Source organism: Maniola hyperantus, chromosome 5 (genome assembly GCF_902806685.2).
Source record: "Maniola hyperantus chromosome 5, iAphHyp1.2, whole genome shotgun sequence".
In the NCBI taxonomy this organism is placed as follows: domain Eukaryota; kingdom Metazoa; phylum Arthropoda; class Insecta; order Lepidoptera; family Nymphalidae; genus Maniola; species Maniola hyperantus.
Genome location: NC_048540.1, coordinates 4,498,932 through 4,525,167, shown reverse-complemented (window position 1 = coordinate 4,525,167; position 26,236 = coordinate 4,498,932). Strand labels below are relative to the sequence as shown.

Genomic DNA, 26,236 nt, shown 5'->3' with positions numbered 1-26,236 from the left:
CCTGACAACGGCCCTTTCCACAAATACAAAGTTACTCATCGAGCTATGGAGAGGGCTATGTTAGGAGTTTCTCTGAGGGATAAGATTGAAATTAAAGATCCGAAAAAGTATCAAGGTCTTAGTCTAAACAATGTGAAGTGGCAATGGGCAGACCATGCTTTTCGTATTAGCAATGACCGTTGGAGCCGGAAGGTCAGAGTGGAGCGTCCTCCAGCATGATGGACCGACGACGATTAAGGTGGTGAAGGTCCGAGGATGATAGGAACATGAGGAAGGCAAGGTTTAGTAACTTTGGGAGGACCAGTGTCCAAAAGTGGTGCGACACAAGGTGCTAACAATCGTTTTTATAAATAAACATGATGATATTGGGACTTATTCACCAATTCTGTACAAATTATATGTATTGGCAATGAATTTTAATTTAATGGACCGAAAATGTGATCAGAGCCTCAATAGCTCAACGAGTAAAGGAGTGGACTAAAAACCGAAAGGTCGACAGTTCAAACCCCGCCCGTTGCTCTATTGTCGTACCTACTCCTAGCACAAGCTTCACGCTTAGTTGGAGAGGAAAGGGAAATATTAGTCATTTAACATGGCTAATATACTTTTTTTTTTTAAACAAGAACATTATTGAGAAAACAAGATCGCAAAGAACGGAGTCTGGTATCGAGTCTGAGTATTCCGATAAAATCTTACACTGTCGAATTATCGTCTTAAATATTAGCAACTTGTCAATCTGGGATCGATAACATAATCCATTTGAGCACTCGATAAATGCAGGGATTTCGTCTACTCTGGATAATAATAAGAGTAGATTATAGGGTTTGTTTGACGAAACATCCGAAGTGGAATACGCAGTTCCTTCATATAGCATATTTTAAGAAAATAAGTGAATGTTTCTGAGATCATTTGATTTCAAACAGAAAAGATGTAAATATGATATCAAATATTCCGTAAACACAGAATTGTTTAGACTACACTAATTCATGAAAACAAACAACAAACGCATGACGCAATCAAATAATTTGCTTAGCTTTACAAAAATTAAGAAAAATACGGTTTATTACAAGTTAGCACATCTCGAAATCGTTGATCAACGTAGTCGAATTGTGCAACCTCGAACTAACGGTTACTTTGACGTTAGTATTTTTATACTTGAAAACTATTAACGAGTTTTACAAAATCGTACACAACAAAACAGCTTTGATAGTTCAAATAAGTTTTAAGTGATAGAAATGGTGATAGTAAAAAGAATAACCGGCTGAGTTTGATGTGGGCTCGCAGAACAGGGCGCGTTTGAAACCCTCGTAGCTTTAGTTTTAAGATTACGTAATAAATTATCACCATTACATAAACTAGCTTACATATTCAACAACTGGCAATCAAAAAGTGTACAATATAGTACCTTTGACTTTGTACTAAGGGTCACTCTGATGTATCTCTCTCTCCATAGGTATAAATTAGCAATTAAGGATGTATTATCAAATTCTGCCCAGTTATAGTTTATACTTTAGTCGATTTTAGTTTGTTCCGTGTTCCATAAGTTACCTACATAGTTAGTGATTTTATCCTCTGTGCCTAGTTTTTCATAAGCGTACTATGCCCGTGTGTTGTGGACATAATTATTATTATAAGTATTAATTTCTCATTGGACACTGCTTTGGTTTAAGTGTTTTTATATAATATATACTATCTATATTTATCATTGTAACTGTTTGTCTCTACAAAATAAATTAAAATTAAATTAAACTATCAATGTTGTTGAGTTGCAAAGGGTTTCTTACCTGAGAATCCGAGCTGGACATGGTAGTAGAGGTGGGCACTTGCAAGGAGCTGCTGGAGGTTGTGAAGTCGAACCTCGTGGCCATGCTGTGGAAGGTCCGGCGCCGCCAGCTGCCGCCGCTCGAGCAGCTGAGCTTGCGGCTCGGCGCTGAGGAAGTCAGACGCCTATTAATGTTACATTGCTCTTGAGATCTCGTGGTTTCGTGTATTTCGTGTGTGTGTTCTCTTTGCATCGCAATCCTCATTGCCGAGAATCGTAACCACTTTCCATTAATAACACCTAGTTTCTCCTTTCAAAGGTTGCCTGGTGGAGATTGCTCTGAGCAATAAGACCGCCTTTGCACACAATTCTTTTTAGTTTTTAGTTTCTTTGTGTCTTGTTTATTTCATGTTTTGTGTGCAATCAATTTTTTTATATATCTATCTATCTATCAAATGATATAGGTGTTTTCTTAGGATAATAATGCAGCGGGCATACGATACGACTCAGCTAAGAGAACGAGATTTCGACTGTTAAGTTTTGGTATAATGTTTAATGTTAAAAACCCAAGTTGGTTTAGCTGGATTTTTTTCGTGAATATTTAGAGAAATGTGGAGGAATGTCTTACATGGGCAAATAAAATTATTCTAGCTGATAGTTAGAAGTTCCCGTGGAAACTGAAATTTTCTAGAATAAAATGTATCCTATATCTACGCCAAACACTTTGTCAATACCGATTACACGGTTGATAATAATGAGTTGCTATGAAAAGACAGATACACTTTTGCATTTATAGAATTAGTATGTATTTGTCTTTTTTATTCAGTTACAAGTTAGTCCTTGACTGCAATCTCACCTGATGGTAAGTGATGATGATGCAGTCTAAGATGGAAGCGGGCTAACCTGGAAGGGGTATGGGAGTTTTTATTAAACCCATACTACCCCTTTGGTTGCTACACGGCATCGTAACTACGCTAAATCGCTTAGCGGCACAACTTTGCCGGTAGGTCCCACCAGGTCTATATATTGTCTATAACAATAGGTACTTACTATAAAAGCAGTAATCATCAGGTGAGTTGTGTTCCCACGTGTCGAACATAGAGAAGTAGTCGCACGTGGACGCAACACTGCTGTACGATGATTGTTCGCCGCAAAACCCTAGAAAAGGATACTTCCTGAAACTATTGCACCTTGAAAGAACAGATTTACTAGTTGATGTTTACTAGTACAGGGTCGCATACTAAAGTTCTTCGGACACGTATCCCGGCATGAGAGTGACTCCATTAAGCGTCTTGTAGTGCAGGGCAACCCCCCATGGTCCCACCAACATTGCGGTTATATGGGCGCGGGAGGGCACCCGTTCGGCACTTGCTGGGTGGCTCTTTGTATGCAGGGCAAGGTGGAGGGTAACAGAGGGCGAGGTAGGTCGCTAATACGATGGACCAACCTCCCTTGCTATCGGCCAACAGGAAGACGTGGCATATATACTTGTGAGGCACATAACATCTGCCCCCAAAAACGTCATTTCGTGATGATCACGACCACTTTTTGATTTTTCGGGATAAAATATATAGTCTCTCATCTCTATAATAAATACGTAGATGATGCTCGCGGCACGTCCACGTAGATTTAGGTTTGTTTTAAATCCCGTAGGAACTCTTTGATTTATAAATAAACATGTTTATTTTGTCGGACGACAAAGGCTTACAATATTATGTTAGTAACCATCTTAACCTATGTTAGTAACTAATTAATATAATATGTGTTAGTAAGGAACTTATTCTATTATATGTTATTAATCTATCTAACAATAAAATAATCAAATAATAATAAATATGTGTATCTTTAATACTTAATATGAATTGTATTATCGAGTATGTATGAGACTAATGTATGAGTCAACTTTCGCACGTGTCACGTGACCGACCAGTCTATAGGCTCGGAAAGATCAACAGAGTCAAGGTAACAACGTTTAATCTTCTCGCCGTATTAATAATATGCAACTCATAATGCAGGAAGAAATTAATGTCCTAGTTATGTTCACAACACATACACAACACAACACACAACAACAACATACAACACTAGTTATGTTACATTTCCAAATACCTAAATTTTCTTTTATTGCTTGAATTTAGTAATACGTTTACCAATAGTAGTTTAACAATGATTTTGGTGGTAATTGTTTCGTAGATAATCTCTGAAGTGAACTGATAGGTCTTAAATTAATGGTAAAATTTGGTACCTATGTTCCCAATGAGAACAAGGTCCACACTGGGAACATTGTGTGTAAAGTTCTTCTCCTTGCAGTTATTAATGTTAAGATTACTTACCAGAATCCCCTCTATCCATCGAGAAGCTCAACGATACACCCTCCTCCTTCAATTGAGGCACACTCAAAGGTTTGGAGCAACTATTCAAGTCGCCGCTGCTCTTGGCGTCAGTAATCTTTCTATCCCCGCGACTGATCTGCCGCGATCGAGGCACGCTGAACAGTTTTGTGCACATTAACCTGAACAAAACGGAAGATCAATTTCTCCACACTACTGCTACTAATGCACATTTTAGGCCAGCCGCATATAATAAGAAATCGTCAGACAGAAAATTATTTGTCGTAATCTGCGTACAGTACTCGGCAGAAAGTAATGTACATCGACCTTTAGAATGAGATTTCAGCTTTGTAGAGCGTTGTCTCTGTCACTTACACCTATATGACGTTTTGTCGGTCTCAACGACAGAGACGATGCTCTACAAAACCGCTATCTCTTTCTAAATGTCGATGTACATTATTTTCTGCAGCGTACTGTACATCAGAAGCGTTCGATCAATCAGACAAAATTGCCATCAGCAGGGACTAGTACACATAGTATGAAAAGTGTTTTCCGGCGCGCGTCAGCTTTTTTCTGACAGACATCTGCTAATAATAAACGGGTGATATTAATTATATTACTGAGGTTCAGAAATTTTAAATTTGTCGCTTGCTTGAAGCCTCAACCCTTGCTTATTGGATTGCACCTATATTGAACTTTGAAGCGAAGCGTTCTGGCTAAACAGCTTTATGTAAAGGAAACGAATGAACACGGCGATGAAAAGCACCTCTTGGCCGGCAGCGCGTCTTCTCGTTGGATATATTATGGTGAACAAGACAGAGCATAAGATTTTATATACAATGCATAAAAAGATTTTCTTCTGAAAGGCATCCCGCGACACCACAGTTAGTGCTTTCTCATAGATCTTTAATTTTAACCAGGAATTACATTATTGGATCGTAAATTTGGGCTATCTTAGTACAAATGTACCAAGCAAAAATGTACGCAAAAACTACGTCATTGTTTTCTTTTGTGCTAACGTTACTCCGCTATTTATGTATTTAAATAAGCACATATTATGCTATCTAAGACAAGAGTTTAATTATTGCGAGCAAAGAAAATCTAGTACGAGTCGCTTCCGTGCGGAAACATTATTATTGTACGTTAAGCTGTTCAATGTTGAATTGTAAAAATTGTTTTGTTTACATATGGATACATGTATTTAACCATAGATAAATTAAATTCTACGCCTACAAATCTTTTTAACTTTCAAGATGCAGCCGATAGGTAGACGTCCACCGGTGGACACAGGTCTCTTGTAAATACTTCCCACACCCCACCTGAAACCAGGCGGCTTCCTGGTGTCTCGTTTTATGTCGTTTGTCCACCTAGTGGGGGTTTTTCAACGCTGCACTTTCCGGTGCGAGGAACGGATTCTAAGACCTTGGTAGTTGGGACCCCAACGTCTATCGGTTTTTAGAACTATGTGCTCTGCCCATTGCTACTTCAGCTCCCCCGTTGAGCTACATCCGTTACTCTGGTCCTCCTACGGATCTTCCTAATTTCTGATTTGATCATGTAGAGAAACTCCACCGTCTGCTGTGTGACTCCGAGTATTTTTTAATGAATACTAGCCATGTTAATCATGACTAATATTCTTTTTTCCACTCCAACTAAGCGTAAAGCTTGTACTTAGGAGTGGGTACGACAATAGTGCAACTGGTGGGGTTTAGACCGACAACCATTCAAATTTCAGTCCGCTCCTTAGCCGTTGAGCCACAGTTACCGTTGGGCATATACAGTTGTGAGGGTATGTACATGTACAGTTGTGAGGTATGTACAGTTGGTTTCAAATAAAAAAAACCTGTTCAATTATATCAGTAAGTATTTAGTTACCTTTTCGGGTCGTTCATAATGTGTATCTTCAATGAAACGCTCTTGCAGTTCATGGCAACGGCACCGAATATCATCTCACCGAGCACGCCTGCATCGCCCGCTTCTCCTTTATACTGTACGGAGAAAAATAATACGTAATTAAATTATTAAATGGTGTGATGTCTTTATGTCAAAAATAAATTATTTCTTAGATATTATTAAATAGAGGGTCTTCTAAAATTCGTAAATGGATTTTACGAATTGTCAATTTTTGAATGAGAATTTTACGAATTTTACGAATTAGTAAAATCCACATTCGCTGCTAGTTTTAAGTTTAAATTATCGATTTCCACTAAAAAAAACCGGCCAAGTGCGAGTCAGGCTCGCGCAATGAGGGTTCCGTACTACAGTCTTATTTTTTCGACATTTTGCAGGATAATTCAAAAACTATGATACATAAAAATAAATAAAAATCTGTTTTAGAATGCACAGGTGAACACCTTTCATATGATACCCCACTTGATATTGTTATCTTACTTAGATAATTGAAAATACTAATTTTAGTTCATGACCACATTTTTTTTTGTGTGATCTAACCCTAAATTCAGGGTTTTCAGATTTTTCCCCAAATGTCAGCTATAAAATCTACCTACCTGCCAAATTTATGATTCTAGGTCAAAGGGAAGTACCCTGTAGGTTTCTTGACAGACAGACAACAAAGTGATCCTATAAGGGTTCCGTTTTTCCTTTTGAGGTACGGAACCCTCAAAAGTAGGTAAGTAAAATTACAACAAATGTTTATGATGACATCTATGTATTTCATACTAAACTCCCATACTAAGCGAGCGTTTTGATGTTTGATAAAAAGTTGCTGATTTGACTAGTCACTAGTAGCACAGTTCACGACAGTTAGGGAACTTCTAACAAAACGTCGAGGCTTCGACATTTGACGCAGGTAGCCCTTTTAGGTAGGTAGTAGGTTAGGTAGTAGTAGGTAGCCCTAGGTTGTTCATTCCCAGATCTATATGGCCCCGTACTCAGACTGAGATTTAGAGAGCTTACTTTGACTTTGCGAGGAAGCGAATCGCTTCGTACGAGGCCGATACGAGATGTAAGGATGCAGTCCTACGATGGCGAGCGGTTCAACAGTAAAATGGCGAGGAGGGAATCAAATAGTTCCTCAGCACACTCTTCGAAAAAAGTCTGTCAAGCTTAACAGTTAGCACAGACCAGCCAGTCCTTGACAGACAGAAACAAAAGGGTTTCGTGTTGTACGAGGGAATCCTAAAAACAAATTCCACTTAGATATGAAGTCGCGGATTTCAGCTTGTTAACAACTCAACGAGAAAGTGACGATCACAGAATTATTTAACGCAGAGTCACATGGTTGTACTTTGTCATCGTTTGAATGAAATGAGTATCTTACCTACTTCATACGTGATAAGATAATATTATCAAAGATAATATGGAACTGATTCGATTTTACACAGTATCTAAACTTAATTGACAGCCTCAAAAGTAATACCTACCATTCTTATCCGCAGAAAACATTGTAAACGTCATCATCATCAACCCATCGCCGGCCCACTACTGAGCTCGGATCCTTAGAATGAGAACGATTTTGGCTATAGTCTACCACAATGGCCAAGTACGGATTGGCAGACTTTACAACACCTTTGAAAACATTATGGAGAACTCTCCGACATGCCGTTTCCTCACTATGGTTTGTTCACCGTTAAAGCAAGGGTTTATAATTGTTTAAACGCACATAACTCGTAAAAAGTTAAGAGGTGCGTACTGCGTGCCCAGGGTCGAACCTACTGACAGGTCGGTGGGTCCGGACTAGGGACCCATCAAATAGAAGGCCTATATCATGGCTAAAACGGACCTAGCAAAACTTTACATAAATATCTATTTTTACTATTTTAGTTTTAAAATTATGTAGCTACAACCGAATTAGCATCTACTGCCAGTTAATAGAAAATGTCAACAGGGCAAGCGTATTTTTGCTGTCGGTAGCTAAAAATACGAATGTTATTTCTAAGATGTTAATTGTTAACTACGAGAGACATGATAAAAGGTGTTAAAATTTACTAAATAGAAACCATATTAGTAACATAAATTAGGACTTGTCAGAGGTTTTTTTGCAGTATGAACTAACCTATAGTATCATTAATCATTAGAGCTAATACCTATTGGGAAACTTCTAAAAAGTATATGTATTTTAGGCTCCACCCGCCAACCGGGCCGCTTCCAATACTCAATAGTGTAGGAACCTACGTAGGTAGGTACTACGTGTCAGATACACGGCACGTATGATTAGATTAATTAATTATGCGCAATAATCCCACTAAATGATCGCAGTTCGATTCGCTTCCCAACCTTTCGTGTCATGTGACTCGTGTGTAGTGTAGTCATGATTTAGGAACCGGTCCATTTCATATAGCACACATCATTAAGAGCGTCTTGTTCTATTACAAAAAAAATAAAAACCGACTTCGTTACACAAACACTAAAAATTGAAAAATAATTTAATTTATTACCGAATATATTATGTATACAAGAGTTAATATAGTTCCATAATAATACTTTTTGGTGCCGGTGCCAATTAGCTTTAGCTGCGCGAATCGTCTAGACTTCATATTTTTATGGGAGTCCACCATGGCACCTCATTAAAAAAAATTTATTTCACAATTTTTAGTGGTCCCATGGAATTATGCTATGACTGGTTAAAAGTCTACTGTTTACTAAGCTATTACACTGATCGCGAGCAATTTACTCTTATCCGTTGAGGAGTTCCAGTATCTATCTTCGAAGATGTTCATCAGATCTTCACCAAATTGAAATGGGACTAACTTTGAAGTATACCCTTTCAAACAAAAAAAGAATTTTCAAAATCGGTCTAGGCGTTTTCGAGTAATCGGGGAACATACATAAAAAAAAAAAAAAGATTCCGACGAATTGAGAACCTCCTCTTTTTTTGAAGTCGGTTAAAAAACAGATATAATAGAGTCCATTTTAATGACATCACGAGACTTTAGGAGGACTACACAAATGACCTTTGTATCTGAACTGACCATGGGGCCTAGTGGGGGTCTAATACTGTCTAATGGACGAATGATTCGACTTTATTTTTTTCTCTACTATTAAATTACTATATTATGATAGCCTAGTATAAGCTGTGATAGCGTATTGGTTAGGAAGTCCACCTTCTAATCGGAGGTCGGGGGTTCAATCCCGGGCATGCACCTTTAACTTTTCGGAGTTATGTGCGTTTTAATTAATTAAATATCACTAAACCTTAAGAAGATAGCGGGAAGTGGGTGGATGAGGAAGGCGGAGGATCGTGTGTGGTGGCGTGCTCTTGGGAAGGCCTATGTCCAGCGGTGGACGCAAACAGGCTGATTGATTGATTGATTGAAAATATATCACTTGCTTTAACGGTGAAGGAAACCATCGTGAGGAAACCTGCATGCCTGAGAGTTCTCCATAATGTTCTCAAAGGTGTGTGAAGTCTACAAATCCGCACATGGCCAGCGTGGTAGACTATGGCCAAAACCTTCTGTCTCTGAGAGGAGACCCGTGCACTGTAGTGAGCCGGTGATGGGTTGATCATGATGATTAAAGGACAGTGTAGGTACTGAGTTCAAAATCTAATGGTAGCTTCTAGTAAGGTAGTTGCGTATGTTATACCTACGTAGAGATTATCCGGTAGTATCATCCAGGCACACACACTTTCGAGTACGTATTTGTCTTATAAGTTTGCACTGCACTGCTCGAACAAGCCGTCAAGCACGCACATTTTTTTAACTAGGTAATTAGGTATCTAGGCTATGCATCTTGTGCTAGTTACTCGTATTTCGAAGAACATATTTTGTCTTTGCACTTGTTAATTCAATGTTAGTACCCATTCACTAAAAATCACTTTCTATTACCGCAACGAACGATTCGAAAGTCTCTGGAGTCATAATAGAAGATATCCATTTCTATTTATTTGTATCAGCTGTTTATTATTAATAGCTACTAGATGATGCCCGCGACTTCGTCCGCGTGGATTTAGGTTTTTAAAATCCTGTGGGAACTCTTCAACTTTCCGGGATAAAAAGTAGCCAATCTCCTTCCCCGGGATGCAAGCTATCTTTGTACCAAATTTCTTTAAAATTGGTTGAACAGTTTAGCCGTGAAAAGCTAGCAGACAGACAGTCAGACAGACAGACACACTTTCGCATTTATAATATTAAGTATGGACTAAATAATTAAATAGTAGTTCATTCGCTTGCAGTGCCCGTCCGATTGTGCTCAATCACAACTATTCGTTGTGCAGACCTAGACTGTAGGGCCATGGAGGCATACGTAGGTATGAGACAGGCTCAATGAAAGATTATCTGATCGAAATGAGAAAATGCCATATGTTATGACAAAGTGTGAAATAAGGCTAGGAACAATAATGCCGCAGAGATTTTACTGACAAGGGCTCTTAATGTAGTGCAGATATTTACAGACAAGGGCTGTTTTTAAAAATCGCACAGAGATTTACAAACATGAGCTGTTTTTTAAACGTTGCAGAGTGATGTAATATAAACAAGGGTTGTTTCTAAAGTGTCGATGAAGGATAATACTACTACATACTAAGTACTGCTAACTACTACCAATCCAAAATAAATACATACTTGGACGAAAAAACTAAAATAAATGATGTTAATTAGATCATTTAAAAATTACAGTCCCACGATATACAGATCGTTAGAGCCGTCTCGATTGTAATCAAAAAGGCTAACGTATAAAGTAGTCTAAATATAGCATCCCAGTGCGAATAAACTGTGAATAGGAATCCTCGTGACGGCTTAATTGTTGCGTTATTTATAAATTGTTACAGTTACGTACTTTGATGAACGAATAACGATATAAAAATCGGTCCAGTGCGAGTCGGACTCACACCCGACGAGTTTCGTACCATCAAGAAAGCACACTTTCATTTTTTTAAGTTTCATAGGGGCTATTTTTATTATTTATTGTCTAGCCCGCAATACAAACACATATTCTAAGAGAATTTCAACTCTCCACCAATTAAGGTTTACAAGATACAACTCGCTGACAGACAGACTGGTTAAGATGTCTGTCTCTAATTCGGGGGGGGGGGGGGGGGGGGGGTCTGGGATTTGATCCACGCGCGCACATCTAACTTTTCAGTTATATTTGTTTCAAGCAACTAGCACTTGCATTAACAAACATGTTTTAAGGTTTATAGTAAATTATTGCTGAGTACGCCCATATTATACACTACCCATATTATAAATGCGAAATGTGTGTTCGTTTGTCGGTTTATTAGTTTATTTGTTTGTTCTTCAATCACGTTGCAACGGAGCAACGGATCAATGCCATTTGCATGGGTATAGTTAAAGACCTGAAGAGTGACATAGGCTACTTTTTATCCCGGAAAATCAGAGTTCTCACAGGATTTTTAAAACCTAAATCTACGCGAACCAAGTCGCGGGCATCAGCTAGTTGGTTACAAGTAAAAAAAAGTGTCTACTTACAATATATGTGAATCCTTCTGTAACCTCCACAATGCAGGGGACCTTGCCCTTGTCTCCGAAGTCTGGCTTATCATTTTTGGAAGCAGGCACTCTTTCAATAGTTGATGAGTCAAACAAAACTTTTCTCCCTCTTCTATCACACTCTTTGTACAGAAGCAACCGCACTTGCTCTAAAGCTATCTCACAAGACCTGATGACAAAAAGGGCTTTATTTAAAACTGCAGTTGGCACCAAAAGTGATTATTTTATTTTATTTTTATTTTTCACTAGTTGCCCTGGCGAACTTCGTACCGCCTAACAGTCGATTCAAATTTTTTAAATTTTTCTCTCCGTAAGAACCATCCTCGTATTTTAAGGAATATTATGAAAAGAGAATTAGCGAAATCGGTTCAGTTGTTCTCGAGATTTGCGATGACCAACACATTTAGTGATTCATTTTTATATTATAGATAGATGTACCAAAATTGTAGTTGCAAAGTAATAATAAATTAAGTTAAATTGAAAACGCTTATCTCTAAACAGAGATTTCTTCCAGCTTCCCATTCAGGGTTGTGAGTAAGGCAAGGCGTATTAAGTGGAATATATATAGAATAATTATAAAATGATTACAAGATTTCTTAATAATTATTTGTATATACAAAAAGATATAGGTATAAATATTATTTTTAAGTTTAAAAGAAAGTATTGCAATCCCTTTCACAACTTGGACCTGTCAATTATATTTACAACAGAACAGAATTGGCCACAGTACCTATAATAAATGTTATAAGCTGGTGGTAAGCCCAATAAAGAAAATTTGGACCTGTCAATTATATTTAGTTTAGAGATTGTTTAGAAGAGAATTAGCCAAAGTATTAGCAACATTATTGTGCATACAAACAACATAATCTCAAGTCAGATGCTAAACGGGTGACCTACTTATAGTCTGGATTAATTTTGGCTTTTAGAATTCTTCCATGCCTTGAAGTTCAAGTTGTCCATAGTAATCAAGTATTACTAACATGTGATATATTATCATGTATGTACTTAATTGTCGATAGTATTTGTCTCATTATCATCAACCCATCACTGGTCCCCTACTGAGAATGGGTATCATATCAAAATGAGGAAAGTTTAGGCTATAACATGTGAAATTATTACAATTGCCTTCAATATACAACTGCTTGTTAAGTAGCTTATATATAATAAGTTTTTACATTTATATTACCAAAATTATCTTTGTATTCAGCTTTACATCAACCTCTAGAAAGAGACAGTGATTTGTTGAGCATTGTCTCTGTCGTTGAGACCGACAAAACGTCACATAGGTATGAGTGACAGAGACTACGCTCTACAAGGTTGAAATCTTATTCTAAAGGTTGATTATTACATTATTTTCCGCCACATATTGTAATAGATGTTACAAATTGCATATGACCAATGCAAATTGTAAATTGTATACAAAGTAAATCTCAAAACTTTCTCTTCACATTGTTCATGTTTTTCACAAATACAGTATTTAGGTAAGTGTATATTTTACTTTTACTGTTTATGGGATTTTGAATAGGTTATTTTTATTTGAACTAAACCATCTTGATTTCCCTTCCTATTAGGTAACAGTTCAAAAGTTATTTTTATTTCCCAATATACCTAATTAAGTAGTCAAATAAATGCTATTTTAAACATGAGCCTCATGTTAATTTATTTATTAATAATAACTGTCCCACTTTTTTCTTCATCAGGTATCATAATTGAATTTGGATTCCTTGAATGGGGAGCTGGAAGAAATCTCTATTTAGAGATAATCATTTCCCAATGTAACTTAATTTATTATTACTTTGTAACTACAATTTTGGTACATGAAAAATAAAAATAAAATAAATAAATAAATAAATAATTCATAGTATTGTAATTTTTACTGCTTTAAACCACATTATACTGACGACCACCTCAATCACAGACACATTCTAAAAGTAACTAAGTAGTTACTTGAGCTTTCAATTTGAAATTTGTTAAAAATTAACTAATAAGATTTTATCAGCTGTTCATTTACCTAAATTTCATTTTATTTCATAGTTGGTTGAATATTGCACAGCTGTTCACAGATAATGCAAATTGGGACAGTTCAAGAATGAAACGTTTAGGCCACATGCACACACAGTACCAGAAATGCAACAATAAAAGAGGTTTCACTTAAATGCACTGAGACGGCCGATAGACGAGACAAACGGCCGAGTGGGTTGGAATGTGCGAGTGTACTAGCTCGCGTGTAAATAACAAGTAAACATTGATTGAGGCGGTCGCCCCTCTTCCTGAGTGACGTGATCGGCAGTCGCCCACGCCACTCCCCGCGCCCGCCGCGCTTATCACATGCTTCGAGCCTTCCCCGCCTAAGCTAGTCGGTGACGGTGACTGCCGCACTGCCAGCATCGTGTGCGTCACCAAACCCTAACTTCGCCACTAAAAGGTCCGTCCTACGAACTGCCGAAAGCTACGTGCGTCAATTCCATCTAGTGCTACTCAAACGGAAATAGAAAATAATGAATAATATGCACTCATTGTGACGTACCTGACCCTGTTTCGTGAGCCCCAATAATCATTACTAAGTTTTCTCTTAGTTGAAAGGATTTTTTCTAACAATGCCATTGTGTCACACGCAACATTTCACCTCAAGCTCAGGCTCTCGGTCAGCTGACATCATTATTAACTATTAAATTTACAACAAAGTTATCTGAAGTTATGATTTTTGGAAAGCATTTTGGGAAACGCTCCGAAATTTTTAAAATATTTTGATTGTAAATATAATTTGACAGATCACGTGCCAAAGTCATATGATTCCCCATAGACAACGTTTTACTTTTACAGTTATGTCAAGGTCGTACAAGAACCTCAATATTTTGTAACCTGTGCTTAATAAAAGTTTCAAAAGGTTTGTTAAAAATATAAGAGTATTAATAACTGAATATTATATTCAATGGCATGTTTGATTTTAAAATTATTTATCAAATCAATTTATGTACTTGCCATAAACAATTGACACGGATTCATAACGATCCTTTACACGCACGAAAAGCATATCATGCTTTAAAAAAAAATTATGTCGTCCAACAAGACCAATTATTTCCAATCCACGTGAAATGGAACGTAGCTCTGGAAGAAGTCAAAAGTCAAAACAAAAGATGAAAACCTGTGAAAACTGGAAAATAATCTCAAAATAATGCTCGTTTTCCAAGTAAATAGATACGAACTGTGAATAAATTAATTAAATATAACAATAAAGATGTAATTGAGATCTAAAAAAGACGTGGTAAACAAGCTTGTTATAATGTCAACTATAAAAGATATTCGTGAAAAAATTGACAAATTCAGGTCTAAAGTGATCTCATCCCTATCAGAAATTTCTGAGCTAGACATAACTTGTAAGACTGTGATAGAGCAACATTTGAAGGACACAAAGCTAATCAATGCAACATCTACTGTGAAAATCCAGGCGATCATTGATTATATGTATGAACAAGTTAACATTGGTAATTGGAAAGAAGTGAGGTTATTTTTGAGAAAAACAATTACAATTACCACCTATTTACGCCTCTTGGCGCATATGAAGGGCATTGGTAACTTTTCCGACGATACTATTAAAGAGGCTCTTAGAATTATTGATTTTGGCATACTGTTTGGCTGTCCTATTGATGCTGAACCAAAACTGCTACAAGTATGTGCTACAAGTTTACATTCAGCTCTAACAATTGACTGTGAAGCATCAAGTGTGAGTACTAGGAATGTAGTAAACACTGATGATGAATTAAAAAATAGTTCAGATAATTTAAATATATTAGACATATTAAACTGTCCTAGCATGGAAAATTTCTTTAGAGATCACATATTAGCAGAGAAACCGGTGATACTAGATAATTGTATCAACCACTGGCCTGCACTTACAAAATGGCAGGACCAAAGTTATTTCATCAAACTAGCTGGATTGAGAACAGTTTCGATCGAATTAGGGAGGGACTATACTGACTCAAAATGGACACAGAAGCTAATGACAATAGAAGATTTTATTAAAAACCACATATATGTCGCTAGCAGCACCACAGGATATCTTGCTCAGTACCAACTCTTTGATCAGATACCAGAGTTAAAGAATGATATCACAGAACCTGAGTACTGTTGTTTTTCTGACAACGACGGCTGTATCGACATCATGGCATGGTACGGACCTAAAGGCACGGTGTCACCTCTCCACCACGATCCAAAAAAGAATTTATTGGCTCAAGTTGTTGGTGAGAAGCAAGTTTTTCTATTTTCACCTCAGGAAACAGAATATTTGTACCCCCATAAGCATGAGTTATTGAACAACACAGCGAGAGTTGATCCTCGTAAGCCTGATTTGGAAAAGCACCCTAAATACAAAGAGGCTAAAGGTTTCTTTTGTGTGTTAAAGCCGGGACAGATGTTATATATCCCACCTAAGTGGTGGCACTTTGTAGAATCACTATCTGTCAGTTTTTCTGTTAGTTTTTGGTGGGAATAGACTTCAATCAGTTCTCTAATGTTAATAGCAAACATATGTGAATTTTTCAAGTGCATGTTAGAACAGTAGTTAGGTTTCCATAGCTATGCAAGTTGCTAAGAACTTTGAATTTCTTTCCAAAAGCTGTCTTGAACCTCATAATTATTCAATGAAGTAATTCACTCATGCAGTAAACCAAAATTTTCATTCATGTTCAGGAGGTACCATAATTTTTTTTTCAACATTTACATAATAGCTCTACGTAGCAGTAGTTGGTTTCTATCACTGCTAAATTTTAACTTTCTTTAATTTTTTAAGCTCTCATAGTTTTTTTTAATGACAGATAGACTGGCTCTGGCTGGACAAACAACAAATGGAACCTACATGTGAAACCCTAAAAATAGCATCTCTGTCCAATCATCCAGTGATCATAATATCCAATGATTCAATAGTGATCCAGTGCTGGATCACTAATGAAATAATATTGTGAACTAGGCTTAATGTGAATATTTTGATAGAAAATATTCCTATGCATTTCTACTTTAAAGTCAAAAAATATTTTTTTGTAAATGTTCTTAGTTAAAAATTAATAATTATGCCAAAATATTTATAAAACAGAAAATCAAAAGTAATGTTGATTTTCACATTAAAAGTTTGAAAGCTTCGAAAGACAATTATGCTTTTAAAGCAAATTTACATTAATGTTAAATTAATCAGTTGTTTTTGTTTCAATTTCACTATAAGATCAGATAATTAATTACTACTTAACACAATTTATATTATAAGTATAATATATGAACAGAATGTACAGTTATAAAAATATATGTTATTTAACTACTTACTCAAGTTTACAGTTACATTTCTACATCCCACCATCTAGATTCTAGATAAACAGCAGTTCATCATGTTAAGATTAAAAAAAATGGTTTATAAGTGACTAGGTACCTTGTATTTTATTTTTAAACAAACCACCACTTATAATCCTAAAAGACTTAATTTTTATTTTAAGTTAAAAGTAATTAGTTGATTTAATAATAATACATACTTTACTTTTAAAAGTGTAAGCTACAGTAGGTATATTTTGCAATAAGTTATTATTTGATCTTTTCTGTGTCTGAAACCTAAGATTTATGGGATGAATGCTACTAAATGTCCAAAATTAAAGATTAACACAGAACAGTTTATACTTGTACTAAAAATTAAATTAAATCCAAGGATTTACCATAGTTTGAGCTTTTACTGTTACATAATATATATAATATATACACATACATAACTACCATAAGAGAATATATTCTTAGATGATGATAAATAATCACTAGAGATCTTTTAAGTTCTGAATAAACATATCCCAGAATATATTAATATTTTACAAGTTTTTCGAAATTCGTCGTTACAACAAAATACAGTAATGTTTCCTTAGTGATAAGTCAATACTATTAGTACTATTAGTAGTAGTTATGATGTTCTAGTCGCAAACTATAAAAATACTAATCAAGTAATGTATGTTAGTAAGTAATATACATATAAGTATTTGTAAATATTATTAGTAGGTGTGACAAGTAGTTTAAAATATACTAGATATCATTTGTATATAGTACGTAATTACATATATATTATATATTCCCCATTACTTCATTGATCCTTTTATTCTTATCATGATTTTATTATTTCTTAAGAGAAGTGTATTAGAAGTGTGCTCCATACGAAAGAAGTTTGATTCTTATTATAAATTGAATATAAATCAACCGGATTCAAAGAAATTTTATAGACACACTCCAGAACCTAAAATAATTTTGTGTGTATTTGATAGCCTAGTGGTTAGGACGTCCGCCTCCTAATTGAGGTCGGGGGTTCTATCCCAGGCTCGCACCTCTTACTTTTCGGAGTTATGTGCGGTTTAAGAAATTAAATATCATTTGCTTTAACGGCGGAGGAAAATATCGTGAGGAACCTGCATGGCTGCGAGTTATTCATTATGTTCTCAAAGATGTGTGAAGTCTACCAATCGGCACTTGGCCAGCGTGGTAGTAACTCTGAAAGGAGACCCGTGCTCTGTAGTCAGCCTGTGATGGGTTGGTCACGATGATGATGATGATGATTTGTAGAGCGATCTACAAAATGTTTGATTGGAAGATAAAATCATTCAAATAAGGATCATTTTATCTTCCAATACGTTATTTAAACAAAAAGTTTGTATGGAGTTCGCTCTGACTACGCTCCCCTAATTCGACCTGTTGATCTATCGTCGTATACCTACCTAATTCGCCTGGCGAGGCTGCCGCGCTATGAGTTACGAGTATTTGCATACAACTGGTTTCACTTTTATGAACGATCGTATTGAAGTCTGTTTTTCTTTTAGGCGCCATCTCCACGGACGATTCACGAGAGAATCGCGGCCATAGTCTAGCTGTGTGACAAAATTCGATACAAACTATCGCCGCGATAGTATTGCCCTGTGGAGATTGGCCGATAGAGTTAAGAGTTTGTATAATGCGTAAAAAAAGAGTTCTCACCCGCCATTTCCACTTTAAATGTCAAATGTTATGTCAAAAGTACGATTTTAGTCCTTATTTTAAATCCGTAATCAATTCAATTCAAATCATTTATTCAAAGTAGGTCTTGTTGTAGGTACTCCTTTTGATGGTCGGGGGTTTTGATATACTGATACTTTTGACATAACAGTTGACCCAAAGAGTTAAAATGGCGCGTGAAAAGTCATTTTGTACGGACTATATCGAATATTGTCACACTGCGAGAATATCGCCGCGATTGTCTCGTCCGTGGAGATAGCGCCTTATGAAATAACACACTGTACATAGCTCATAATAATAATTTATTCAATACAAAATATATTTGTCCGAATTATGCACAGTTTTATTTGTATTCATTGTTCAAAGCCCTTCCTATTAACATTCTTCTGACCTCCGAAGTGCCGGCGCCGATTTCGTACAATTTTGCATCTCTCAATATTCTGCCTGTTGGGTAGTCGTTGATGAAACCGTTTCCACCTGAAAATTTAAAAAGTTTTTATTTTATTTTATTCAGATTCAAGTTAGCATTTGACTGTATTCTCACGTGTTGGTAAGTGAAGTCTTGAATTGTAAGTACATGAGAAGAGTTTAGGCCATAGTTCACCACGCTGGCCAAGCGTGGATTAGCAGACTTCACACACTTTTCAAAACATTTTGGAGAACTCTTATATACATGCAGGTTTGCTCACAATATTTTAAAACAAGTAGTTTCATTGCTTAAAATGCACATAACTCCGAAAAGATAGAGGTGCGTGCCTGGAATCGAACCCCGAACTGAAGTAGAAGACCGAAGTCTTAACACTAGGCTAAACCGGTTCAATTTCCAATTATTATCAAATCAAATCCCTAGTACCTACAGGGAAATCGCGAGAAAACCAGTACCTACCTACTGCGAAATTTCACTACGCGATTTTTTCTGTAGAATCCTGTGACTACAAATTGTATGAAGCCCTTCGCGCGTAAATTTTTTGCGAGTTCGTGCGACTTCACACAATTTCCATATGGCACAGAACTTTGCGGGAAAACTCATACTTACCTAGAGTTTGGGAGCTTTGAAAGGCGCCATCTCCCACGGACGAAATAATCGCGGCGATCCCCGTGTGACAAAATTCGATACAAACTCTATGAGGTTTATTCCACAAATCCCCATTGACACTCTAGAGCTCTCAATGGGGATTTGGGTGGGAGAATCTCCACAGCCCACAGGGCGATAAGACAAGTGACTCTGGACGAGTCTAACGTCGTGGACTTGTCGCTTCTCAAATCTATATACCATTGAGTCTTGCGACGATACCGTCGATTCTCGCGGCGATACCGCTACGTTACGCCACAGTTGAGAGACGCAACGAGGCGTTGCGTCACATCTCGCGGCGATCCATTGTGGTCTCGTGGCGTGTCGTTGCGAGTCGCGACGACTCGCATGAAGATGGCGCCTAATGGTTCATGGCACCTACCCAGAATTTGTATGGCGTCAAGAGCAACTTGAGTAGCTTTTTCAGCGCAGTACAGGATGGCGCCCGCGCAGTCCTTGCTGTTGACGTGTCCGTCGTCGCACGCCTTCGCGACGTTGTACAGGTAGCTCCTGCATGCGCTTAGTGTTGTGTACATGTCTGCCATTTTACCCTGGCCACAAAAAATACTCGACAGGTTTTAATTACAAATACAAGATCGTTCTCTACCTGAAGAATGAAGATGAAATAACATACACGTAGAGTATGGTTCCGCAGTCGTGCTAATAGTTCATAAAAACTTTGACGTTTCCTTGGTCTAATACGGTACTAACATATTTTATTAATTTTTTGTTATCTAACCATAAATTCACGGTTTTCGGATTTATTCCTTTACTTGTGCTATTAGACATGATTCTAGGTCAACGGAAAGTACCCTATAGGTTTTCTTGACAGACGGACAGACAAACAACGAATTGATCCTATAAGGGTTCCTTAGTTCCTTTTGAGGTACGGAACCCTAAAAACTATCGAAATAAGCCACTAAGTTACTAAGTTCTACCTACCTACTCCAAACCTTCCTGTTGCCAAGAACTATATCTACTGTAAAACTGAAAACGACGCAGCGATTCGCCGTCGTAATCAATTAGGTAAGTGTACTTAATACCTATAATAGGTACGTCAGTATGCTCGCTGTCCACTTGTTCAATAACTTTCGCTTCTTACATCGATGACCTTTTAGCATGTGGCTGTGCATGCTCGTCTTAGCATTTATTTTATTTCATACGTATCAATGATGTCATTGGAATGATAAGTATATGGCCTAGTACCTAGATAATATTGTTATATTTATTGAGTAGGTATCCTATTTATATTACGGCTAGCTTGTGCTCGCGACTTCGTTCGCGTGGACTACATACATTTCAAATCCCCATTTGACCCACTTATACAGGTAGAATTCCGAAAAATCCTTTCTTAGTGGATACCTACTCTTTACAAAGAACACACCCTCCAAATATCAAGTCTCCAGTAGGCTGTGCGTTGATATAGGTACATTGATATAAGTCAGTCAGTTGTCAGGACTTTGAATTTTATATAAGTAGGTATATAGATAAATATTATAATCCATACTAATATTATAAATGCGAAAGTGTGTCTGTCTGTCTGTCTGCTAGCTTTTCACGGCCCAACCGTTCAACCGATTTTAATGAAATTTGGGTACAGAGTTAGCTTATATCCCGGGGAAGGACGTAGGCTACTTTTCATCCCGGAAAATGGATGAGTTCCCACGGGATTTTTAAAAACCTAATTCCACGCGGACGAAGTCGCGGGCATCAGCTAGTAATAGATATACTTATATAATAAAAAATATTATAATATAAAGAAAATATAAAAAAATCCTATATTTTGTAAAATTTCACGTTATTTCAATTTATATTGCAAATAAAACATCTGACTGACGCTAGAGAACAACGAACGTTCCAAAAGTAGGCCACTCGGCGTCAATGCCGCGTCGTAGGCGGAGCATTCACCCAAGTTTTGCACGCATTGCGGGTTTGAAAAATACTAAATCACTAAAACTACAAAATGAGGCAAATGGTTATTGGTATTGTATTGTGTTTAGGTGATATAACAATAACGCTAAGTTTTTGCTAGCGTTCTGATTACACCCTGTATATCTTCTTATCTGACTGCCGGCTGCACTTACCTACCTGTAATAGTTGAAATTCTCCTATCCTGCTCCCAAACTGTTTTCTTGTGTGCGCGTATTCAAACGCGATGTCAATAGCTGCTTGCATCAATCCCACAGGACCTGCAGCCAGCACCAGTCTCTCTAGATCCAACCCTGACATCAGAACGTATACTCCTTTGTTCTCTTCGCCCAATAGATTTGTCGCTGGTACCTGGCCAGAGAGACTGTTATTTATTTTTGTCCTCTTGACATTAGAGTAAGATATAGGTAGGTATACTACGCGACAGGTCGAGAAGGCAATCGGGGTATGAAGTGGGGGAATGCCCCGCACACCCGCATGTCACCCATTGCTATCCCACACCGGGTTAGCGCGGGTGCCATCTCAATCTGTCGCGTACTATAGGTAGGAACTAGAAATACTACGCGCAAAAAAGTAGCCCAATCTGAAGTTGCAACAAGCGGTTTGCACAGGTTATAGACTTTACAGCCCTTTCACACGGGCGTCCAGTTTTTTGCAGGATCCCGTTTTCTGCAGAATCCCGTTTGATGGCGAATGTGTTTAAGTATGCTAGCGTACACACGAGCATCCCGCATGCGGGATCCTGCAAAAAACTGGACGCCCGTGTGAAAGGGGGGTAAGGATTAAACAGGCTGGCGGTACAATCCGCACTCATACGCCTCGTATTCAAATTTGAGTGCTTGTTTGGGGCTCATTAAAGGCAGACCTACCTACCTACTACCTAGATACTTGGTTTCTAGAGGAACAGTATTCAAGTTTAGCTATAATCTATTCAAATCAAACTACGAAAGTTTTATCTGAATCGGTCCAGTTATTTTTGCTTGATGCGCACACAAAAAATAGTCAAAATAATGACAAGTTTTGCACAAAATTTGGAATGCAATATTCTTTAGCTTCACTTTAGCTTTGAAATTCACAATCTTATAATTAGTGCTTAAGCTATGTGGTAACTTGTAGTTAGAAGCTATTTCTATACCTACCTAAGTATACCTTAGTTATAGTAAGTAGTACCTACCTACTTACCTTACAGTCTTCAAAAACTAATTCGCCAGTGTTTGATCCCCTCATGCCTAGTTTGTCTAATTTTTGAGCTGTCGAAAATCCAGGATAATCTTTTTCTATTAAAAACGCTGAAATTCCATGTTGGGGTTTGCTTGTGAGATTAGTTTTTGCATACACCTGGAAGTAAAAAATGATAAGTAGGTACGTACAGTACCTACTATACTAATCGAGTTAGGTCATTTTTTCAATCAATCATCCCTTTTGATATACAATAGGTACTACTGATTAGGTTACTTACTTATATCAGTTAAAGAGATAACTGACTGAAAATATTCTTTGATTGATATATTAGTGAACCGAAGTAGATTCTGGCTCACTATAGCAAAATCTACTTAACTTATAGCTGAGCTGAATTAAAGTGATGACTAAAGATGGTCAATCCATACTAATATTATGAATGCGAAAGTGTCTGTCTGTCTGTCTGCTAGCTTTTCACGGCCCAACGGTTTAACCGATTTTGATGAAATGTGGTACAGACTACAGAGGTATCTTATATCTCGGGGAAGGACATAGGCACATAGGCTACTTTTTATCCCGGAAAATCAAAGAGTTCCCCCGGGATTTTAAAAAACCTAAATCCACGCGGACGAAGTCGCGGGCATCATCTAGTTTAAAATAACGACTGGTCACTGGACACAGTTTGCTTACCACTAAAACGTCGGCATCTGGACCGTTAGTGATCCAAAATTTGTTTCCATTGAGAATGTAATAGTCGCCTTTCTTCTCGGCTCGTAACTTCATGGACACCACATCGCTGCCTGCGCCTGGCTCTGACATAGCAAGAGCGCCTATGTGCTCGCCTGAACAGAGCTGAAAGAATAAGGATAGGATGTGACAGGTCGAGATGACAATCGGGGAGGGAACGGCCCTGCACACCCGCACAGCCAAAGATGTGTGATGATACCAATCGCCACTTGGCCAGCCTGGTAGACTATGGCCGAAACCATTCTGAGAGGAGACCCGTGCTCTGTCGTGAGCTGGCCATGGGATGTCCATGAGAGATTAAAAATTTGGTTTAAAAAAAAAATTATAACTGCAATCAGACCTAAGATGGAGCGCGCTTAGCTTGCCTATTCACTGTTGACTTGAAGGTACCCATATTATAATTGGAGGGGAAAATTGATGCTGGAAGGGTGTTCCAAATCTTAGGGTACGAATTAGAAATGAGGAGGCAAATCGCTTCGTACGACGTACGTACCTTAGGAAGATATTTGCTCTTTTGCTCTTGTGTGCCATTCCTGTTGATTTGGTTTACACATAAGTTTGAATGCGCGCCGTACGACAACGCAATGGAGCCACTCGCCCTCGAGAGCTCTTCCATAATGACACAGTGGTCGGTATACTTTCCTCCTGTCCCTCCATAATCGGGGCTGGCTGTTATACCTGTAATCAGAGACGGATTAAATATTTATCTAGAGCGCCCTAGGCAAGCACCGCATAGGCGCCCCTCTAACAGCCATATTAAAATTTTTACTAACTTCTAAAGAACGAGAAATCGTCTCATTGTATAGCTGGTAGTTGGTGATTATATTTATTTATGTGAACGAGTGAAGAACATCACGTCATGACACTTTGCTATATTAAAGAAGAGGCAGTTTCAGTCACTCCAAGATAATATCTGTACCTCAGAGGCATACAATAGTAACTCCACTTTTTTCAAAATTATGTTTCTTGCACCATTAAAATTGCAAGAACCAGTCCTACATAATGGTATAAAGCATTAAGTCCTACGACGCCTATAAAAAGAAATATTTAATCGTATATGACATTAAATCCACAAGTATTTACTGGGTATAGGACCTCAAATAATGATAAGATTATATACCTCTAAGCATTGCGCGGACTTACGGTTATTCATTGGAATTAATGTTCTTTACCTTAAAACGCGGGTCCTGCGGGTGCGTGAATTTGCCAGTCAGTGCATGGACAGCGGTCGTACTAAATTTGCGAATTTACGATTAAAAATTGTTTAAAAATTATTACTTAGTAGGGATAATTAGGTAGGCCAGGTAATGGAACTGTACATGATCACCTGCGCCCTTTCGAAACCTCGCGCCTCTAGGAACGTGCCTAGTTTGCCTTAGGGATAATCCGCCTCTGCCTGTAATAATTAATATTTTTAGTCTTTTATAGGTGCTAAATAGGCCCAGAAACTCAATTTTTTTTTCTGGATCTCTATCATCGTCAACCGATAGACGTCCTCTGCTCGACATACGAGTAGAAACTTAGATCTCTTGTAGAGCCTTCCATACGCCACGACTTTGCCGCCCTTATTTACACGCCTGAATTCAGCGGCTCCTTGCGCATGTTCCAGCCTGGAATAGGAGTAGAGGTACCCTGGAACTTCCAGGGTATCCCTATTCTAAACCGGTATGACAGATTACACTCAAGTTACGTACCTACCTAAATACTAATATGTTTGGAGGTACCTACTAACCAAGCAGGCCGAGATTTCCCAATTTCTTCCAAAAGTCTCTCAATTCTTTGAAGTTGTTCTCCCTGTCAATTTCCGCTGCTTTAGGGGCCAGTTCTTTTTGAGCAAAATTGAAAACCAGTTGCCGCAACTAAAATAGACAGAAGTAGTTATAGGTGACGACCTCCCTGACGCAGTGGTAAGCGCTGTGGTCTTGTTAGTGGGAGGTTCCGGGTTCCATTCCCGGCAGGGGTATAGAATTTAATAATTTCCAAATTTCTGGCCTGGACTGGTGAGAGGCTTCGGCCGTGGCTAGTTACCACCCTACCGGCAAAGCGGTGCCGCCAAGTGATTTAGCGTTCCGGTACGATGCCATGATCAAAGGGTTTGCCATACCCCTTCCAGGTTAGCCCGCATCCATCTTAGATTGCATCATCAGTATCACTTACCACCAGGTGAGATTGCAGACAAGGGCTAACTTTTATCTGATATAAAAAAACTTAGTAAAGGCCAGTGGTCTGTGGTTTATTGACCGGAAATTCATTATTTTATCAATCAATTGCTGCTTTAAATTTCAAGTACGTAAGTACCTAAATAATACTTGCAGATACCATACCTGTTGTTGATCGCTATTCAATCCAAATATGTGTTCATCTATCGGATAATGAGACATACATCGGAGACCGGTTATATTTGCACATTTTACTAACAGTTTATTTACTCGGGTTAATCGTACAGCCATTTTACTCCTAATTACAAAGAGAACCACGTCCAGCTACTGCCAACATTAAACCGATACTAAAATATCGAAAGTTAACTGATTTCTTTCATAGTAGTTGTCATCCTATTTCGTACGACATAACGATTATTTTTGCATAACAAGTTTTATATTAATGATAATTATATTCACGTCACAGCTCACACTGATAAATATTAACAAACAGTGTTATCAACTTTAAATTGTACAAGTTTAAATGTTTTGAATGATAATAAGTTGTTTGATAAGTAGGTACTCATAAGTATTTGGGAGTTGAAAAAATCTCTATTTGCTGATAATGTAAGCTGTTCCAATGTCCACTTCAATTATTACTA

General features: G+C 37.7%; 3 protein-coding genes across 5 annotated transcripts in view; 1 reads left to right on the top strand and 2 right to left on the bottom strand.

Moving 5' to 3' along the window:
• The window catches only part of LOC117982680 (folliculin-interacting protein 2), a 28,733-nt gene extending 14,475 nt beyond the window's left edge, over positions 1 to 14,258 (bottom strand). The window contains exons 1-6 of one of the 3 annotated variants that reach the window (XM_069498706.1): positions 14,032 to 14,258; positions 11,484 to 11,673; positions 5,968 to 6,080; positions 4,096 to 4,274; positions 2,809 to 2,920; positions 1,785 to 1,923 (exon numbers count right to left, since the gene is read on the bottom strand). In XM_069498706.1, the coding sequence (XP_069354807.1) occupies positions 1,785 to 1,923; positions 2,809 to 2,920; positions 4,096 to 4,274; positions 5,968 to 6,080; positions 11,484 to 11,673; positions 14,032 to 14,108 (810 nt within the window). In that variant the 5' untranslated portion in view covers positions 14,109 to 14,258. Of the gene's footprint in view, positions 1 to 1,784; positions 1,931 to 2,808; positions 2,921 to 4,095; positions 4,275 to 5,967; positions 6,081 to 11,483; positions 11,674 to 13,515; positions 13,778 to 14,031 lie in introns of those variants that run through there. The other 2 variants (XM_034969053.2, XM_034969054.2) reach the window with 2 other exon arrangements.
• A 355-nt stretch (positions 14,259 to 14,613) lies between these two features.
• On the top strand, positions 14,614 to 18,801 carry JMJD5 (Jumonji domain containing 5). Its single transcript, XM_034969060.2, has 2 exons — positions 14,614 to 15,745; positions 16,319 to 18,801. The coding sequence occupies exons 1-2, from the start codon at positions 14,788 to 14,790 to the stop codon at positions 16,363 to 16,365; spliced, it is 1,005 nt and encodes a 334-aa protein (XP_034824951.2). The 5' UTR covers positions 14,614 to 14,787; the 3' UTR covers positions 16,366 to 18,801.
• On the bottom strand, positions 18,794 to 25,935 carry LOC117982682 (isovaleryl-CoA dehydrogenase, mitochondrial). The gene is made up of 8 exons (XM_034969058.2): positions 25,761 to 25,935; positions 25,169 to 25,295; positions 23,930 to 24,114; positions 23,380 to 23,541; positions 22,693 to 22,848; positions 21,670 to 21,861; positions 19,964 to 20,132; positions 18,794 to 18,986 (listed from the first exon to the last, which is right to left on the bottom strand). Exons 1-8 carry the CDS (start codon positions 25,884 to 25,886, stop codon positions 18,853 to 18,855), a joined length of 1,251 nt encoding a protein of 416 aa, XP_034824949.1. The 5' UTR covers positions 25,887 to 25,935; the 3' UTR covers positions 18,794 to 18,852.
• Positions 25,936 to 26,236: the final 301 nt, after the last annotated feature.

Excerpts from the sequence above, each read along its gene's own strand:
- LOC117982682 (XM_034969058.2), bottom strand. The coding sequence starts at position 25,886 with ATGGCTGTACGATTAACCCGAGTAAATAAACTGTTAGTAAAATGTGCA. Across the intron at positions 21,862-22,692 it reads TAGTTTTTGAAGACTGTAAG|GTACCAGCGACAAATCTATT; the intron begins GTAAGTAGGTAG and ends CTCTCTGGCCAG. Across the intron at positions 18,987-19,963 it reads TGACGCCATACAAATTCTGG|GTGGAAACGGTTTCATCAAC; the intron begins GTAGGTGCCATG and ends TTAAATTTTCAG.
- JMJD5 (XM_034969060.2), top strand. The coding sequence starts at position 14,788 with ATGTCAACTATAAAAGATATTCGTGAAAAAATTGACAAATTCAGGTCT. Across the intron at positions 15,746-16,318 it reads TTTATTGGCTCAAGTTGTTG|ATAGACTGGCTCTGGCTGGA; the intron begins GTGAGAAGCAAG and ends TTTTAATGACAG.